The sequence below is a fragment of the Petaurus breviceps genome, unplaced genomic scaffold, assembly GCF_028583685.1.
Source record: "Petaurus breviceps papuanus isolate PSGF00001 unplaced genomic scaffold, PetGlider_PUasm1.0 227, whole genome shotgun sequence".
Lineage (NCBI taxonomy): Eukaryota > Metazoa > Chordata > Mammalia > Diprotodontia > Petauridae > Petaurus > Petaurus breviceps.
Genome location: NW_027185896.1, coordinates 16,862,915 through 16,883,908, shown reverse-complemented (window position 1 = coordinate 16,883,908; position 20,994 = coordinate 16,862,915). Strand labels below are relative to the sequence as shown.

Sequence of the window (20,994 nt, the reverse complement as noted above, 5' to 3'; positions counted from 1 at the left end):
CCTGTGGGACCTTTGGCCTCAAGGCCACATGTGGCCCTCTAGATCCTCAAATGTGGTCTTTTGATTGAATACAGACTTCACAGGACAAATCCTTTTATTAAGAAGAGGTAGGGGTGTGTGTGTGTGTGTGTGTGTGTGTGTGTGTGTGTGATAGAGAAGGGAAGCTAGTACATTTTCTCTGCTTGGAAAGGTAAGTATATTTTCATTACACAGTTTATAATACAAACTACTTTTCTTTTATACTTTGGAGGTATGGATGTGATATTCAAGTCTAACTGCTGAGCTGTCACAATTTGGGGAAATACTCTATAGTTTCTCATCTATTAAATTTCTATTTTTAGGGACTTTTTGAACCAGCTCTGTAGTGCTTCCAAGATATTTATTGATTTTCAGTTAATATTTTTTTCTTAAAACCACCTCTTTTTCCCATTACACATGTTTAATTTCTAATTACCTAACACTAAAATTCGTTCATATATTTGTCTGAAAATTTTATTGTCTTGAAGTGTGACCTTCTGCTCGCATATTTAAAAAACAAAACTGAGCAAGGATTAAATGCTAAGATATGAAGAAATTTTACTGTAATCAAATATAATTTATAACAAATTTCATCAGACATCTATTTAATATAAGTATGAATAGTAGTTACTGTCAGGATATTTTCCCTCACATTAAACCCAGATTTGTCCCTAATTTTTACCCATTGCTTCTACTGAAATCCTTTGGGAGCAAGCAGAATAAATTTGTTCTCTCTCTTACATGACAGCCCTTCAGAGATTTGAAGACCTCTATTATGTTCCCCATCCTCAAGTCTTCTCTTTTCCTGGCTATGTAAATAGCTCCACTTTCTTCAAATGGAAAATTCCATGACTTTTCTCTGTCCTGTTTACTTTTTAAGACATTTTTAAGGTTATCCAACCCTAAAATGTGAGGGCCAGAGCTAAAGAATTTTATTTATTTATTTTTATTTTTCAGCAATTACTTCCACAAGATTTTGAGTCCCACATTTTCTCTCCATCTCTTCCCTACTGCCCCCCCAAGGTGGTGTGTAATTTGATATAGGCTCTGTATATACATTTATATTGAGCCTATTTAATTAATTTATTTATTTTTAGTTTAGGAGTTTTGTGCATATGATCTGATCTTAGATACTGTACCTTGCTTGAGAAGTTTTTACTGTTATGTATATTTTCATCTTCCATCATTTATAAATTCCTAATACATTTAAAGACAAAGATGCTAAATTCAAATCCTGAATAACTGTTTCTAGTTTTTCATTCCTTAAACAGGAACATTAGAGATATTTGTAGGTGAGAGCAGACCATTCTTTTTTGTCTGCTCTTGCTTCTCATCACCACCACCTCAAATACACATATATCCTAAAACAAGTTAAAAAAGATCTCCCTAGAGCACTGGCCCTGGAGTCAGGAGGACCTGAGTTCAAATTTGGCCTCAGACACTTAACACAAAAACTAACTGTGTGACCTTGGGCAAGTCATGTAACCCCGGTTGCTCTCCAAAAAAAAAAAAAGATCTACCATTAGGGTATGATTTCAGGAGAAAAAGAAGACTCAATTCTTCCTCCTCTCAAAATACCATTATTGGGATAAAACATTCCATTCTGTAATTGAAAAAAAGATTTTACATTTTAAAATACTAACTTTATTTGAAAATGTTAAAACCATTCTTAGCTCACAGGTGGTACAAAAGCAGGTGTGGGCCAGCCTTAGAAGATAATCTCTTAGAATAAAAAAAAATATTTTATATTAGAGGCTGGAATAATCCCTTGGGATAGTACAGCTGTCAAATGAAGTATACTTGAAGTCACCCTTTATCTCTGATTTATTCTTGCGTTTGGGGAGTCTCTTTGCAGGTAGTTTGAAGAATCTGTAAGGCTTACAGACAGTGAAGCTAAATAGTCATTGCAGTGTTGTATACTGGTTTTGGGGGTATCTTAGAGTGATGTTTTAATTTTTGTACATTTGAAAAGTTGATTTGACTACTTAGGCTAAAAGCATCTGAAATCCTAGAAGATTTATGTACACAAAATTAAAAATTGGAAAAGAATAAAACATGGTAAAAAGTGAACAGGAGAAAGGAAAATGTATACTTAAAATTAAACCTGTGAGATAATACCCACTTGAGTAGGGTGCTACTGCCTTAGATGGTTTTTCTTTTGTATTTGTTTTTTAAATACATTGATTTTTTTTTTTCCAAATAAAACACACTTTGCAGCAAACACCTCACACAAAAATTCCTTGACAGTGAGGAAGGGGTATGTCCTTAACTTTAACTCCTGGTAGTAATATAAATCATTATTATTGATGAGAATTTTATGTTCTCTTTTAGTTTATTTTATTTACATTTCAAACATGTATTTAATTTACTTGTTTGGTCTTTTTGCATTTAGCACCTAGCTGCTGTAGAAGAAAGAAAGATCAAATCTCTGGTAGCCCTGCTGGTAGAGACACAAATGAAGAAATTGGAGATTAAACTCCGTCATTTTGAGGAACTGGAAACGATCATGGACAGGGAGAAGGAGGCTGTAAGTAAGACAGGAGCCTGGTAATTTTTAGTATTGGTCTCAAACAAAAGAATGCAGTTTGTTACCCTTTGTAAAATTATTCCTTCCTTCCTTTTTGTTTTACTAATGCTTTTTAAGCAAAAGACATTTCCCAATATCCTTCCTCATAGAATAATTGTCATTAAAAAGTAGTTAAACAGAACTAGCCATGTTTAGTAGTTTATCGCAAGTCTGAAACCTGTATTTTCCCACCATGATACCAAGAGAATCATTGAATCCATGATGCTTTCTGTAAAGGGTAGGGAAGAGGGAAATATGTTTTGTCTTCTGTCCCCTATAATATTGGTCATGGTCTTTTAAATAAAAGGTTTACCTACCTTTTAGTGTTCTTTTCTTTTATGTTATTGCAGTTTTTCTTTCTCCTGGTTCTTTAGTTTTTATTCTCTCGGTTCTTAACATTTCTTCCTGTCTAGCAACTTTTTTTTTCTTTTTTGTTTTCTTTAAATAACATCAGAGTGCTTAGACCAGTTCACAGCACCAACAGCAAAAAGTACAGTAGGTGGTCTTCACAAAGGCCCTCCAGATTTGACTATTTCTGCCTCTTTTCATCTTTGCCCAGTTGATGGGTCTGAGGCAAAACCTCAGAGTTGTTTTAACTTGAATTTCTCTTATTAATTATTTGCAATAAGTTCATATGGTTGTTAAATGGTTTACAGTTTCTTTCGATAGCTACTATTTTATGTGCGGGCCTTGCTTCTGTTGGGGAATGACTCATGTGTTTGTGTCAGTTCCATTTATATCTCGGATATCAAACTTTTATTAGTAAATTTGATAGAGAAATTTTTCCTGATAAGTAGTTTTCCTTATTTGTGTTGCACTCGTTTATTCAATTTTTTTTTATTTTTCAAATGCTTTAACTTCTGATTTACATCATTAATTCCTGCCAGATTTTGAGTTACAAATTTTCTCCCCGTTTTTCCCCTACCCACCACCCCAAAATAGCAATCCCACAGGATATCCCCTCCTCCAATTTGCTTTCTCCCATATCTTCTCCCATTTGCTCTTTGACTTTTCCAGTAGGGCATGATAGATCTCTATGCCCCAGTGCCTATATATCTTATTTCCTAATTACATGTAAAATAGTATTAATAATAGTGTGTGTGTGTGTGTGTGTGTGTGTAATTTTAAACATTTGATTTTAAAACTTTGAATTCCAGATTCATTCCCTTCCTCCCTTGTAACCCACCCTTACTGGGAAGATAAGCAGTTCAGTATAGGTTCTACATGTGTAGCTAATGCAAAACATTAATATAGTAGATATATTGTAAAAGACTGACTATATTTCCCTCCCTCCTATCCCACCTCCCACTTGTTCTATTCTCTACTTTGATCCTGTCCCTTTTCAAAAGTGTTTCCAACTCCCCCCCCCCAGCCTGCCCTCCCTTCCATCATCCCCCCTCTCATCCCCTTCCCCCCTACTCTTCTATAGGGTGAGATACCCTATTTAGTGTTTATGTCATTTCTTCCCCTCCATTGTAACCATTTTCCCTTTGCCTCTTCTATATGAGATAGTTTACCCCATTCTGTCTTTCCCCATCTCCTCTCATTATATTCCTCTCTCACCTCTTAATTTCACCTTTTAAGTATCATCCCTTCCTATTAAATTGGTCCTATGCCCTCTATCTATGTATACCTGTAAACATATATACACGCAAGGGGCAACCAGGTGGCTCAGCGAGTAAGACCACCGGCCCCCAGTGTTGGGAAGACCTGGAGATCGAATCCGGGCTCAGATACTTAGCACCACACCCAGAAATAACTGGCCGTGTAACCTTGAGCAAGTTACTTAGCCCAAATTGCTTACAAAAAAAAAAAAAGAATGCTTGAAAGTCCTCTATTCCACTGAATGACCGTATTTTCCCCTGAAACATGATACTCAGTTTTGCTGGGTTTATTTGTTCAATTTACCCTTTTTCAGAGTAACATGTAAAGTATATTCTATAATTTAAAAAAATTTTTAGTTTATTGAGTTGCAATTGGTAACCACATGCTTATCTTTTTTGGGGATATTTGCCATTGTTTCTGTCTCAATACTGGTCACATATTGGAGGATTCCTGATGAGTGGATGATGAACTCTCATTAGCACCAAAATTATTCCTGCCAAGGACTAGGTCAAATATCTGATTCAAAGATTGGCAGTTTTTTCTCCCTCTTAAAGAAGTTTCCAAAAAGTTAAGATGCTGATCTCATCCTGAGTTAGACTTCAAGTAAAAAAATCACTCCCTTATTCATTTGTTTCCCAGTTCTCTTATATTCATTCCTCTTATCCTTTTACTGTCTAACTTTCCAACCTAGTCAATCTTCCCTGTACTCAAAAGTGATAGAACATGAGCCTACTGTGCTTAGCATTCTCATAGATTTGAAAGGGAGCTAGATAAAGAAGTTAACTATCAGAAAGGAATGGTTTTAATAGAGCAGTACCAAAATCCAGGAAGAAGTTACAAATGAGGAGGTTCTCTAGCCCAGCCTGGACTGACTAGCACCATTTCAGACTCTGCAGTTTGTTATCCTGATGAATGCAGCAAGTGAAACTCAGTCAACTCTCTCAGAACCATGAGACTAGAAGCACCATGAGCCAGAGATGTGACTTTGCCTTCATGATACACAGGTAGCCCTCTGGTCCCTAGGAGCAGCCCCAGTCCAGACTGTAGTACCTGCCTCTGCCTTGCCCTGAGAAACAATAGGAATGCCTTATTACTGCTTCCTATTATGGGAATTCTGTTTTCTACCATGGTCTGACTGAGGGTACAGGGTTTTTTTTACACCATTGTATATTATCTAGAGTCTACTGCCAGTCTTTTGTCTTCTTCTGTTCACCATGACTTCTGATATTCAGCTGAAAGAACTTGAGAAGAGTGCTTCAGGGCAGGTATTTGAACCACAGTCCCAGAATTCCCCCTTTCCCTTCCAAAGCAGAACGATATTTCTCTGAAAGAAAGTAAGAAGAAACTGTACAAGAAAGGCACAAGTCTCCAGAAGCTGAGGTCATGAAGCAGCTGGCTTGAGAAACGGGAACATGAGAAGGAAGTGCTTCAGAAAGCAATCGAAGAAAACAACAACTTCAGTAAAATGGTGGAATGGAAACCAACAGAGAGGGCCAGCAGGCAGAAATGTCTGATAAGCTGGAGCACTTAGGGGAGAATGATAAGCACATGGAGAGAAGGTAAAGAAGAGCAGGGTCGAGACCAAAATAGAGCTGACCGGCCGTCCAGGATCGGCTTCTCTCCCTCCCGAACTCACAAAGAATGAACTGGCCAGTGTTGCTTTTGTTGTGTTCCTCCTGACAAATATTCCAGAAACTGATGATGAGTCTTATAGGTAGATCCAAACAGTACAGGTGGTTTTTTTGGAGGGGAAGGGGGGAAAGTATAAGTGTTTTTACTTCTTTTTTCCTTAAAGTGTTGAAGTCTTTCTAATATGCCTGTTTTTCTTCTTGTATCTTTTCTGTTCCAGTATATTTGGAGTTAGATTAATGGTTAATGCTGTATTGGCTCTATGAAAACATGTTTGTAAAAGAAATCTGTAATATGCTTCTGTCCAACTGTTAGATGCTGAACATCTGCTCACTTTTGAAACCTGACCATTTTCCCAGTCTTTCCAGATTCTACTGTATTTTGAATAGTTAATAAAACTGCACAATGCTATTAAAAAGAAAAAGTTACACATGAAAAGAAAAATATAAGCAACAAAAGCAAAGATATGGTCTTAAAGAAAGTAAGTTAGTTCTAGGGAAACAGCCTTTTTGTAACTATTTAGGTGGAAGAATCATCTGGTCAGATTTCTAAACTTAGATTCTGAACTTTTTTGTGTATTATGGACCCCTTTGGCAGTCTGGTGAAATTTTATGGACCTCTTCTCAGAATAATATTTTTAAATACATAGGACTGTAAAAGAAACCAGTTATTGAAATAACTATTCCTGTCCAAATTTGTGGATCCCTTGAAATCTTTCCATGTACTCCAGATTAAGAACCTCTGCACTAGAGGCATAACCAAGATGGCAAAGTAAGGGTAGGAACTCATCTGAATCCTTCTAACTTCCCCCCCCCCCAAAAAAAAAGGGCAACTTTAAACTTTGGAGTGGCAAAGAAAAGGTGAAAAGGTCAGGGTAGAACAACTTATCAGTCCAAAACAAATTAGGAGGTTATCAGGAAAAGTCTCTGTCACTAGGGTAGTGTTCAGTCCTGTAACACAGTACAGCATAGCCCTTCCCTCAGCAGGCCTTGGAGGCAGCTACGTCAGCGTCATAGGAACTCTCAGTCCATAGAGGGTAAGGGGATCAGACGGCTGGTTAGAAGGTGCTTATGGAGGACCCTTTGCATTAGACCCTCCTCCTGGGTGGAGAACCCTGTTGCGTTGCCCATAGATAGGTCAGGTTCTCAGTCCAAGGACAAATAGGAGTAGTAGTGCACTAGTGCTTGTGGCTGTCCACAAGGGAACAGAGGCCCTGATCTCAAATCCATGGTAGAAAGGAGTGCTAGCGCTTGTGGCGCAGGAGAGTAGGGACCTGAGTTACCTTTCCAGTAATATAAGCAGCACTAGCACTGGTACCTCCAGGGCAGCAGGGGCCCTGGTAACAGTTCCAAGGAGCAATAGCACTAGTAGCTATGGTGGAACAGGGGCACTGAGCACAGTTCCAGCGGGGGAAAAGGGTGCTTCTGGTTATGTGTAGACTACGTCTCTTCCTTAGATCATGCCATCTTGGAAAAACTGAAAACTTATAGACCCCCATAGCTGCATAAAAAAAACTAAACTTTGGGACAGTGTCCTGTGAGCAACACTCACCTTTAATACTAATTTAAAAATTCAAGAAATAGGCTGGAAAAATAAGCAAACAAAAAAAAATGTAACCTGACCATAGAAAGTTATTTGGTGACAGGGAAGATCAAGACACAAACTCAGAAGACAGTGACATTAAAAGCTACATGTAAAGACTCAAAGAAAATGTGAATTAGACACATGCCCCAAAAGAATTCCTGTTAGAGCTCAAAAAGGATTTTAAAAATCAAATGAGAGAAGTGGAGGAAAAACTGGGAAAAGAAATGAGTGATGCAAGAAAATCATTTTAAAAAAATGGCAACAGCTTTTTAAAAGAGACACAGAAAAGTACTGAATAAAACCTTAAAACATAATTGGCCAAATGGTAAAATAAGCACAAAAATCCACTGAAGAGAACTCCTTAAAAAACAGAGTTGGCCAAATGGAAAAAAATGTACAATAATTCACCATAGATCTCCTTAATAAAAAGAATTCACCAAGTGGGAAAAGATGTACAAAAATTCACTGAAGAAAAGAGCTCTTTAAGAAGTAGAATTGTGCAAGTGGAAGCTAATGACTTTTAGATATCAAGAAACAATCAAACAAAATCCAAAGAATGAAAAAAACAAACAGAAGAAAATGTGTGAAATGAATCATTAGAAAAACAACAGACCTGGAAAATAGATCAAGGAGAGATAATTTAAGAATTATTGAACTACCTGAAAACCATGATAAAAAAAGGGGATATAGACATCATCTTTGAAGAAACTGTCAAGGAAAACTACCCAGTTATCCTAGAACCAGAGGGTAAAATAGAAATGGAAAGAATCTATTGATTACCTTCTGAAAAGAGATTCCATAGTGAAAACTCACAGGAATAATACACCCAAATGCCAAAGCTCCCAAGAAAGTACTGTAAGCAGCCAGAAAGTATTCATATACCATGGAGCTAAAGTCAAAATAACACAAGATTTAGCAGCTTCTATATTAAAGGATCACAGGTCTTGGAATATGATATTCTGGAAGGTAAAGGAACTAGGCTTAAAACCAGAACTTAACCTACTGAGTAAAAGAGAGTATAATCCATTAGCGGGGATAATAGAAGACTTTGGAGAATTCCTGATGAAAAGACCAGAACTGAATAGAAAATTTGACTTTCCAATACAGGACTCAAGAGAAGCACAAAAAGTTAAACAGGAAGGAGAAGTCATAAGGGAATCAATAAGGACAAACTGTTTCCTATTCTTCCATGGAAAGATGATACTTGTAACTTTTAAGAACTTTATTATTAGTGCAATTAGAAAGAGTATATAAATAGAGAGAGAGGGCATGGGTGTGAATTGATTATGATGGGATGATTCCATGAAAATAAAAGGGTGAGAAGGAGGGATGCACTGGGAGAAGGGAGAGGTAGAATGGGGTAAGTTATCTCACATAAAAGTGTCTTGAAAGAAGAGCTTTGGGGTGGCTAGGTTGTGCAGTGAATAGAACACTGGCCCTGGAGTCAGGAGGACCTGAGTTCAAATGCAGCCTAACTCAGATCATAGACTTAGAGAGTTGATAGGCCAAAAATTCATGACCCTGCAGTGCATCTGCTGATGAATCTCTCAGAATTTAACCATGTCAGTTTTTGCCATGCCTGGGTACTAGAATACACATTCTCCTCAGGGAGAGTTTGGTGTAGAAATACACCAAAGAGCAATGAAACAAGTTTGGGGTGGTGGTGTATCATCGAGGGAGAGGACAGTTTTGAATAGAGAATGGTCACAAGCAAAACAAACTTCCTGATCCTAAAAGGGAGAGATTGAGTTGGGAAGATGTTGAAAAGCAAAGAACTAGAATCTAATGGGGTGCTCATCATTGGGGGATGGCTAAACAAATTTTGATAACTGAATGTACTAGAATATCATTGTGCAGTAAGATATGACAAAGGAAGTGATCAAAGATGATCCTAGGCTAGTTGGAACTGATGCAGAGTGAAGTTAGCAGAAACAAAAGTCCAATTTATACAGTCAGCAGCATTGTAAAGAAAAATGACTGAAAATTTTTAGAACTCTGGTGAGTGTAAGTCAGCTCTGTCTCCTGAGGATCTTTAATGAAGCATATTACCCACCCCTGACTAGTGATGGGCTCAAGTGCCCGAATGTGTTTGAATATGTTTGAATATCCATCCTTACGTGGATTCGTTTGACTTGACTGTGCTTATTTATTACAAGGGTTTTTGTCAGGGTGAGTAGGAGGTTAGAGAATGATGTTAAAGAGATAGGGGTTGGGGTGGGAGGAGCCTTTGACAATTTTTCTAAATGCATAGAAGAGAAGGAAGGTCAGGGCGAAGCAGAGCCAAACATTTTTATTAGTAACATGGGAAATTAATTTTAGACTTTTTTTTTTAAAAGGAAAATAATATGAAATAGAGATGCATAGTTTCTTATATAGCCCTTTTTTAATGTTTTGTATATATGGGTGTGCTGGGGTTTTTTATATTAAGGTTCAGAATAAAAAAGATTTTAAAGGTTACATTTGTGTGTGTGTGTATGTGTTCTTAATACCACTATTTTAGTACCAGGGAATTTGAAGCAGACTAGATACGCATCAACTTGGGGTTGTGATGCAAGTTGTGAGACATGAATGTAGTGGAATTTTGCATCCTGTGAAACAAGGAATATAAACACTTTTGAGAGGCATGGGGACTCAGGGATCACTCCCACATCAAGAACAAATCTTTTCCCATCTGCTCAAATATGTGTTTGAATTTTTTTTAATAGTATTCTATAGTACTTGCCATGACCAGTCCCTACCATTTCTGTTTTCAAACAAAATGTTCATGATAAAAGAACTGTGAGGCTTTTTTTTCCTTTCCCTTCCCTGCCCTTTTGCCACAGCAACACTTGATGGTCATTCACTAAGTTCTGCATGGGGAAGAAGTCCAAAGATCTACAAAATCACACGTCTTTGAAATGCTCAGTGAAAGCTGTAACAGCATTCTTATACCCTTCCAATTTATTTATTTATTTTTTTAAGCAATTGGGGTTAAGTAACTCGCTCAAGGTTACACAGCCATTTATTTTTGTGTGGGTGCCGAGTATCGGAGGCCGGAACCAATCCCAGTTCTCCCGACGCCTGGGCCGGAGCTCACTGCGCCACCTGGCTGCCCCATATACCCTTCCAGTTTATTTGGAGATAAGTGACATAGACACTTTTTAAAAATCTAACAATAAAAAACAATATAATTACAAATGATTGATATGGAAAATAAATGCTTACTACTACAGGAATTAATGAGAAAGTATAAAGACAGCAATAACGTGACATGTTCAGGACATAGTGTGACTAGAGCAATGTTTTTTTTTTTTCAGTAGTTAGTGGGAGTACAGCGTAGTTGGAGGTATCTGCTGAGGCTGCAGAGCACAGAAGCTTTGAATGTCTGGACAATTTGAAACTAATGAGAAAGAAAGACTGAGGTGGGAATGGGGGATGAAGAAAGATACATTGTACCACAGGAAATGTTTAAACCTTGCTCAAAGGACCTTTACTTCTGTACTCCACATAGATTTGGCAGCTTCCTATACCCATGCAGGTAATAATGCCTCCCACTCTTAGTATTGGGTCTGATGAGACAATCCTTAGGTACAGGAATTTAGTAGTCCTTATCTCTCATTAAATCTGTTTTCAGATATGTCCTGTTTATACCACTTGCAGTTTTTGCTGTGATGCAAATAGATCATACACAGTAACAGGTAAAGCTGGCCAAGGGCAAGAGAAACACAGCCATGTGAAACAATGTAGGAAAAAAAGGATGACAAGTGACAACAATTCCTGATTTTCATATGTAGAGTACTACTACCAAAAGGCATACTGCCCCCCAAAAAATATTATCACAGGTTTGAGTAGGAAGAGATTTGTCAGGAGTTGGTGGGGTTTTTTTTCCCGTGCTTCCATGTTTATGAGAGGGTTCTTTTTTTGAAACATCAAACATTTCGAAGGAGGGCCTGATCATTTGTTGGAAATTTTGAGGACAAGAGGTTAAAGGCTACAAGTTTGAGCGGATTTTTCCAAATCTTGGCAGTGCATTTCGAGTTTGGCTGCTGCTCTGTTTTTTTCTCTCCCACCCCTCCTCCCACTCTGTACAAATGTAGATTTGGGGAGGAACCTTGTGTGAACTTCAGCTGCATTTGCAGCTGTGTCAGCTTTAGGTCTCAGTGAGGTCTTGCTATAGAAAAGTGTCTGTTGTATTCAGTTTCCGCTTGAGTGCTACTGTATACACACAGCTAAACAATTGGAAGAGGAAGGCAGGATTTTGAATGTAGGGAAAGTGAATTGGAGCAGGGCACAAGCCATTTTATGTAACACTGGGTTCCTTTTATAGGATGTTGGGAACCGTGGAGGAAATTTAACACACTGATTAGCAATATAGCAGTTTCAGAAATTTATGTTGAAACATTATTTTTTGCTTTTTAAAACATTGTGATTTTTCTTCCTTATCCTTTGGTCATTATAGTTAGAACAGCAGAGACAGCAGTTACTCACTGAACGCCAGAACTTCCACATGGAGCAGCTAAAATATGCTGAATTAAGGGCTCGCCAGCAAATGGAGCAACAGCAGCATGGGCAGAACGCTCAGCAGTCCCACCAGCATTCTGGAGGACCTGGTATGAACCCAATTGGAGCACCAGGGCATCCAGGAATGTTGCCTCATCAGCAGCCCCCTCCTTATCCCATGATGCACCATCAGATGCCCCCTCCTCATCCCCCTCAACCAGGTAAGACAACAATCTGTATCGTCCTCAAGAGTCAAATAGCTCCATTTTTTGGGTTGACTGCTTTTGCAGTGGTTATATTCAAATTAAGTCACCCAGAGACTAAAATGATACTTTCCCATTATCATATAAGAAATTAGTAATAATAGTGAGAGGTATTATAGGATAATATTAAGAATGTTGAATTTTGGAATCAAAATCTCAGGTAAAATATTCTGAGGAATGTTGAGAACTTCCTCTCATACTTAAGATCTTAGACAGATAACCTAATCTCACTGATACTCAGTTTCCTCATCTATAAAAAAGGAATGGTGATGCTTGTTATTGGATATGCTAAACAAAAATAATTGAAATAAGTATTATCTCTCGAAATAGCTGTTTTCACATTGTCTACAATTATTTTCATGCTCAGACCTATAAATTACATATAGAATATGCCATCATAACATCTTCCTTTTGAACCAGTGTATTTGATGTGTTGTATTGTATTCTCTGAGAAGGTGGACCTCCATCCTGACCTCCCTACTCTACTTTACACAAGCACGCGCACATGCACTGTGTGACCTTGGCCAAGTAACTTAACCCCAATTGCCCTATGTTTCCCTCTCCCCCCAAAAAAATTCCCATTAAGCCTTCAAAAGGTACAGGCTCCTGAAACAAGTTATGTGGGAAGTGTTTGAACAAGTTCAAAATCTCACATCTTTAGTAAAAAATACTATTTCGTGGAAAGGAGTCATCTAATATTTGTGTTGTTTGTTGAGATTAATATTTTATAAGTTTTCTTATCTTAAATAGGTTTGGTATATGAAGTTCACTAATATATATTTTGATGGTTCTTTAATTTTAAATTCCTCATGCGTTTATTCAGTTTTAATCAAATGTGGTTGTAAGTAATGGTAGTGTTTTATTTTTTTAAATTAAGTTCAAGGCCCAAAATACTTGGCAGTAAAGAGTTTAGGGTAAAATCTTGACATAGCTTATATATGCTTAATGAATAAAGCAGTCAGTAACACAGATTACAGTATTTCCTGAGTAGTTGCCCATTTCTTTATTTTCTGTAGAAAAGATGGACAAAGATGGTCCTGCCTTTTGCCACCCTTCCTCAGAAAAAGGACAGACACAGTTTTTCCCTTAAATGTAAGATAGGCACCTACAAAAAAGTGTTTACAGAACAAACTTTGTAGGAAAAACAGTTCCTCTTTTTGCTTTCTTTGTCATTCACAAAAACAGAATAGGGTTTTGTAAATAATGATAGGTAAGTGGAGATGTTGAACATTTAATTACTCTGAAAAGAGTTATATTGCTTTTTATATTTGAGATTGCTTTAGGGTTCAAAAGCAAAATGAAGGCAAGTGATAGTGGTAGCTAGTAAGAGAAAAAATAGCCTCAAAAACCATCCTCAGAAGAACAGGAAAAAAATTTAAAAGACAGGGGTAGTGAGGTGGCACAGTGAATAGAGCTCCGACCCTGGAGTCAGGAGGACCTGAGTGCAAATGCAGCCTCAGACACTTGATCACATTTACTAGCCATGTGACCTTGGGCAAGTCATTTAACCCCGATTGCCCTGCCTTCCCCTCCAAAAAAACCAAAAAATTTAAAAGACAGACATTTCCATACTTTGGAGGTCAGCAAAATAGAAGTTAAGAAACTAGGGCAAGGGAGGAATTTTGTAAATGTCTCTCAATGAATAATGGTCTGCACACTTTGGGGGGGGGGGGGAACAGGGCAGTTGGGGTTAAGTGACTTGCCCAAGGTCACACGGATAGTAAGTTTTGTGTCTGAGGTCAGATTTGAACTCAGTTCCTCCTGACTCCAGGGCCCATGCTCTATTCACTGCGCCACTTAGCCATCCCTGTCTACACACTCTTAATTCCCTGTGGTTGTTATTTAGGATCTATCAGTATGAGTCTGCCAACTGATATTCCCTTTATTCACTGGCAATTATTAGAAATTTGTATTGACACAAAGGTGATTTATTCAGGTTAACTATCCATCTACTAAATAATTGACCAAAACTTACGCTTTTTGAAGAGGGTAAAATGTCCGTTTTTGGAGGCCAAGAAGGACATGGTAGTTACAGCATGAAGGCTAACATTTTAACTCAGCATGAGGTGGTATATTTTACTCAACTTGAAACTTCTTACTCTTTCTTGATTGTGAAACTCTGTAAGTAAATGTCATGAAAATGTTTCTCTGCCTTTGTGATGTGTGATAAGGGCACATCATTATGCCAGATTAGAGCATTATTTTTTCACTGGCATAACTTGATAATGAAGTTGTTATGTATGGGTTAGCAAAGTGGCTGGTAAGAAAAGGTCCTACCTGAGCCTCTTTTTGGCTTTAGTTCTTTCTGTCCCTCTCCTCCCATTTAAATGTTTAGAATTGAGTTTGTATGAAAAGAGCCCTGTTCCCGACTTTTTCTGATACTGCTTCCTGACTTGGCTGGGTAAACAGAACTAGCTTTCTACCAATTGTTTTGTTCCCATTTCTTATGAAGGCAGTGATTGGTTTACATTTTTGAAGGATATAATAATGTAATTTCATTTAAATTTTTTAAAACTTATTTTTAAAAATAAAATCTATTTCCTTTCATCTCTTCCCCCATTGAAAAAAGGGAAACAGAATTCCTATAACAAATATGCCTATTCAGGCAAAACAAATTCTTTAAAAAATCTATCTCAATCTGCACTCTCAGTCATTCATGATATAATTTTAAAGTATGGTGGGCTTGGAAATAGTAGGACCTGAGTTCAAATTCTAGCTCTTCCACTTAATATATGACAAATCACCTCTCCAACACTCAGTTTTTTTTTTTTAATCTGTAAATCTAGGGGTTTGTCCAGAGGTTTCAAACATGTTGGCTACATGTGCCCCACAATATTTCTGAGTGCAGCCTGCACCAAATTAAAATGTAATTGAAAAATGTTTAACAAAATAAATAAAAACACAGTAGAACATAGATAATGTTACATTTTAAAACTTAAGTCAGTATAGAACCCACTGGGATCCTAATGGCCCCATTTCTATTTGAATTTGACACCAAACTGACTGACTTAGCCAGTTCTCAATCTATGATCCTAGAGTGCTTCTAGGTAAAAGTATTATGTGCAGTACTATTATTAGAATTCCCTTTGATTGTTAAAATCATATTTAGATGTAATTTATTACTTGTGTAAGAAATATTACATCTAATACTATATTCCTCTCAGTTTTGAAAATAATAAAATCTCACCTTAGTGCTCTTGGATGAATACTCCCCTAGAATTGAGATGAGACTGCCAGTCTGGAACACAAAACTGTGGATTAGAATAAAGTATCATTTATCTGGCATTTTTAGGGAATAGTGAACATTATACCATAGACAAAAATTTCAGGAGATGTTATATATACCAATGCAGAAGTGCCTACTCTGATTTAATTCAACAGATGTTTGTTGAAGCACTACACTAGATGCTAGGGATATAAAGACAAAAAAAACAAAGCTATGCCTACCTTGAAGGAACTATTGGGAATACAATGTATATATAATTAAGCAAATGTGAGATAATTTGAGGTGACAGAAAACTAACAACTGGGGAACTCAGGAAAGTCAAAACAGGAGATAGCACCTGTACTGAACCTTGAAGGAAGTTGGCAATTTTAAGAAGACTCAAGGAGGGATTGCTTCTAGGCATGAAAGATGGCCAATGTAAAGGTGTAAAGATGAGAGATGAAGCCTCATCATTAAGCAGAGTAAAAGCCCAGAAAAGGTAGCGCTACCCAAATTGTAGAGGATTTGATGTTGAGGAGTCCCTATTGTCTCCAGTAGAGAAGCACAGAAGGTGTTTGATTAGGAGTGGCACGATCAGGTTTTAGAACATTTTAATCTACCTCTTCCATATAACTGGGGGCAGCTTAGTGGTACAGTAGATAGAGTACTGAACTAGAAACCAGGAAAACTGAGTTCAAATCTGCACTTAGACACAAGTTGTGTGACCCAGGGCAAGTCTGTTAACCTTATTTGCCTCAGTTTCTCATCTCTAATGTGAGCTAGAGAAGGAAATGGCAAACTACGTGAGTATTTTTGCCGGGAAATCCCTAAATGGACTTGTGGAGAGTTGGATACACCTGGAACAACTGAACAACAATGATGTGTTACCTTATCAAACCTGTGTTTTCATAATATAATTTTGGTAGTTGTGTGGATGAATTTAAAAGGGGAACTACTAGACTCAGGGAGTTGAATTACGAAGCAGTCCAGTAAACTTATCTGAGAAGGGAATGAGAGCCTGAACCAAGGTGGTGATTGTGTTGATGGAAAGAAGAAGGTCATTGTGAGAGATACGGTCTGTTCTGCTGTGACAATACACATTCCCTCAAAAGCACCACACTACACAAAATTAAGCAATAAAAACTTTGTTGATGCCACATTACAGAAAAGACAATGACCTAATAAAAACAAAAAATACAATTTTATACATGTTAAGTGGTTAAGAAATACAGAAATACAATAAATAGTGGCTCCATCTGTGGCCTCAGGCTGCTGCTCAGTCAGCTTTTGCCCCAGTTTCCATGGGGTTAGGTTGGCAAGAGGTTGGGAAAGCTGCAACTCAGGGCTAGAGGACAGACCAGCCCTTCTCTGCCCACAGTTTGTACTGTACTAGAAGGTATAAGTAGGGTACTTTACCTCGACGAAGATCTGAAGTTTGCTTGTGAAAATGGACATTGGAAACATTGAGCTTATGAATTATTATAAAGTGGTGCAGTTTTTCTGCATTCAGGCTGTTTCTAGAGAAAGAAATCAAGCAGAAGCAAATTGCATTATATTCAAAATGTTCCTGTAATATATCAGTAATGTTGGAACAAATTTGTGTTTTCAAAACATGTCATAGAATTGCTTGTATTGTGGAGTTAGACTGGACAAGACTTAGCAATTTATTGGGTATGGGAGATAAGTGAGAGAATCCCAGAATTTCAGAGTTGGAAGAAACCTCAATAGCTATCTTATCCAAACCATAATCTTATTAAAACATAGACTCTGTTCACACCCCCAATCCCCCAGTGGAGGGAACCTACTACCTCTTGTGGCTTCCCATTCTACTTTTAGATAACTCTAATGTTGGAAGGGGTTGTTTGTTTGTTTTGGCACAGTAGGTGTTTGGTAAATGCTTATTAACTGATAGATCTAAATATAATAATAACTGATATATATATAATAATAAAATATAATATAAATATAAAAATAACTAATAAATCTAAATTTATCTCTGTAACTTCTATCCCATTTCTCTTAGTTCCCCATCTCTGAACTAGGAAGGAGTTAAATATGACTGAATTTGTGAACATCAGAGAATGGAAAATGTTGGTGCTCTTAGCAGAAATCAAGAAGTTGGAGGAAGATTGGTTTAGGAGGGGGTTAGATGGTGTGTGCCATTTTGAATATGTTGAGTATGAAATTACTTTAGGATGTCTAAGTGGAAAACTACAATAGGCAGTTGATATGACATTGAAATTCAGGGAAAGGATTAGAGATTTATCTATGGATATATTAATAGATATTTTTTAGAAGAAATGGTGCTTGAACTCTTCCTGGGAGGTAGTGAGGTCATCACTGAGGAAGAGACAGGAGAAAGGGCCTAAGATAGAGCTTTGGGATAGTAGAGGTGAGGAATAATGATCATTCAGTAAATGAAATCAAAGATAGAGTGGTTATTTGAACAGTAGGAGAGTCAGGAAAGCAAAGAGAGGTGAGAGTATCCAGGAGAGGGGTTAGTCAACAGTATCAAAACCTGCAGATGGGTTAAGTAGAATTTAGTCTGAAAAGGGTCATCAAATTCAGTGTTTTACAAGTTTTGTTAAATTTAAAGAGAACAGTTCAGTAATGTGGAGGACTGGAGGCCAGAATACAAGGGATAGAGAAAACAAATGATCAGTGAAGAAATGGAGGCAGCACAGGTGGATGATTTCTAGGAGTTTTCTGTGAAAGGGAGGAGAGATAACGGGGCATGATATTACGGCCATAAGTAGAGGAACTTGTGGAAAAGGGCTACTCCTTTTTCAGAGAGAGTGGTCAAATAAGAGATAATGGGTGAAGATGCTAAGAGGTTTTGAGGAGGTGATGTAGAGTATCTGAGAGAGCTCATGATTGGTGGCCTTAATTTCCTCAATAAAGTAGGAGATGAGGATGTCTGCTAGGTGCCAAGAGGTGAAAGGGAACATAGGGGGTTTGAAGATAAAAGATTAGATTTTAGAATAGTATTTGAAAGGAATGAAATAATCAATTTATGAAAAATTAAAGTTTTTGTAATGGGTAAGGACCCAGTTGAGGTGAGTTTGTAGTGGAACCATTTGATGCAATCAACGGTATGAACATTCCTGTGGTTAGCTGGCATTATTAGGTTAATATTGCTGCACTTGGAGACCAGGGTGTTGGAGAGAGAGACAGATAGCGAGCCAGGTACTAAACTCCTGAGTAAGGAGAATAGAGAAATATTAGAGAAAAATAAGATAGGCCTTACTTATTGAATTAGTTCAATAGTTATAACTCAAGATGGCAGAGACTCCCAGAAGATATCTCACACATAGAACAAATGTTTGGCTCTGTGTAAGGCCTCAGCATTCTTTTGGTGTTGAGGTATCTGAAGCAGTGACTATGAATTGTATAGATTCAAGCCCTTACATGAAGTCCCAGTATTTCTAGCTTTAGGTATGGTATCTGAGGCCAATGAAACTGTCACTTCAAGCTAAAGTCCTTTCTTCTGTATTACATCTCTTCAAAATAGTTAATGTCCTTCCTTCAGTTCCTGTATATGTCACACCAAGAAAAGGTCCTTTAGGAAGAACCCTGGAAAGTGTTTCCCTGCTCTTTGTGTTAATGTCTGAATAATGATCATCTTTGAATGAATCATGTTAAAATGAAATAATTAAAATACAGTGTGCAGGTGATCTTTAAAAAAACCCCAAACCGGGGCAGAGTCAAGATGGTGGAGTAGAAGCAGGACCTCCAAGTGGCTTCCACCTTCCCCTATCATTGTAAAAAGGGGACTCTGAACAAACTTTGGAGCTGCAGAACCCACAAAATGACACAGAGAAGCTAACCTCCTGCTGAGGACAGCCTGGCAGGAATTGGCCAGTACAGCTCTCTGGGAGCCAAGCCCAGGCCTGCATGAGCCAGAGGTTTTGGCCCCAGGGCAGGTCTGACTAGCCACCTGCTGGAGAGACTCCAGATCAGCAGCAGCTGTGGCCATTTCCAGAATTTTCGACACATAGACTAAGTGAGAGGTCAGTGCAATTTGGACTTTGGGACCCAGTAAGTGGGAGTGCATCGGCTTTTGCCCTGGGGCAAGAAGCCGCTGAGAGGCCAGCACAGCCAGCCAGCACCACGTGGCAACTTTAGCTCCTGGCCTGCAGAGTGTAGGGGGACCAAGCAACAAGTCTGAGGGGTTATCACTCTTGCTTTAATCTGCTTGGATCTGGATTGCAGTCTAGGGTGGAGGTCCTGGGGTGTGTGTCCAGCTTGCCAGAGCATGTGGAGGCCTCAGAGAGGGCAACCATCTAATAGCTCCTGCAGCTGAGAAAACCCCAGCCTTTGGGACAAAAGCTCCCCTGCCTGGTGGCAGAGTCCTACTGTGAGAAAAAGCCCAAGGGTCAAGTGACTGAGGGGCGACATGACCAGGCAAAAGAAGCAAAACAAACAGAAGAATCTAACATTAGACTCCTATTTGGGGGACAAAAAGGATCAAAGCATGGAACAGGAAGAAGACAGTGAAGTCAGAATTCCTGCACCAAAAGCTTCAAAGGAAAATACGAGCTGGTTACCGGCCATAGAGAAGAAGCAGATAACAGAAGTGGAGGAAAAATTGGGAAGAGAAATGAGAACAATGTGAGAAAATTATGAACTGATATTCAACAGCCTGACTGAGGAAAATAACTTCTTAAAAAATAGACTAACTCAACTGGCAAAAGAGACTCAAAAAGGCAATGAAGAGAAGAATGCTTAAAAAAGTCGAATTTGCCAGATGGAAAAAGAATCTCAAAAGCTCACTGAGGAGAATCATTGCTTCAGAATTAGATTGGAGCAAATGGAAGCTAATGACTTTATGAGAAATCAAGATGCTGGTAAACAGATCCAAACAAATGAAAGAATAGAAGGCAATGTGAAATATCTCATGGGAAAAACCACTGACCTGGAAAATAGATCCAGGAGAGATATTAAAAATTATTGGACTACCCGAAAGCCATGATCAAAGAAAGAACCTAGAAATCATCCTCCAAGAAGTTCTCAAAGAAAAGTGCCCTGATGTTTTAGAACCAGAGGGCAAAATAGAGGTTGAAAGAATCCACAGATCCCCTCCTGAAAAAGATCCCAAAAAGAAAACTCCTAGGAATATTATAGCCAGGTTCCAGAATTCCCAGATTAAGGAGAGAATATTACAAGCAGCCAGGAAGAAACAATTTGAATATTATGAAACACAATCAGGATAACCCAGAATCTGGCAGCTTCTACACTGAGGGATCAAAGGGCTTGTAATATGATGTTCCGGAGGTCAAAGGAGCTGGGATTAAAACCAAGGATGACCTACGCAGCAAAACTGAGTATCATGTTTCAGGGGAAAATATGGTCAATCAGTGGAATAGAGGACTTTCAAGCATTCTTGCTGAAAAAAACCAGAGTTGAATAGAAAATTTGACATTCAGATACAAGAAGCAAGAGAAGCAAGAAAAGGTAAACAGGGAAAAAGAAATCATAAGGAACTTATCAAAGTTGAACTATTAACATTCCTACATGGAAAAACAATAATTGTAACTTATGAAACTTTTCTCAGTAGTTGAAGGGAATAGAAATATATATATGGGTATATGGGCTTATGAATACATATGTGAATGTGTGTATATATACTTACAGGTATACATAGA

General features: G+C 38.0%; 1 protein-coding gene across 2 annotated transcripts in view; it reads left to right on the top strand.

Moving 5' to 3' along the window:
* The window catches only part of SMARCC1 (SWI/SNF related BAF chromatin remodeling complex subunit C1), a 190,385-nt gene that overhangs the window by 159,687 nt on the left and 9,704 nt on the right, over positions 1-20,994 (top strand). For both annotated transcript variants that reach the window (XM_069095932.1, XM_069095931.1), the window contains exons 25-26: positions 2,411-2,545; positions 11,841-12,102. In XM_069095932.1, the coding sequence (XP_068952033.1) occupies positions 2,411-2,545; positions 11,841-12,102 (397 nt within the window). The remainder of the gene's footprint in view (positions 1-2,410; positions 2,546-11,840; positions 12,103-20,994) is intronic.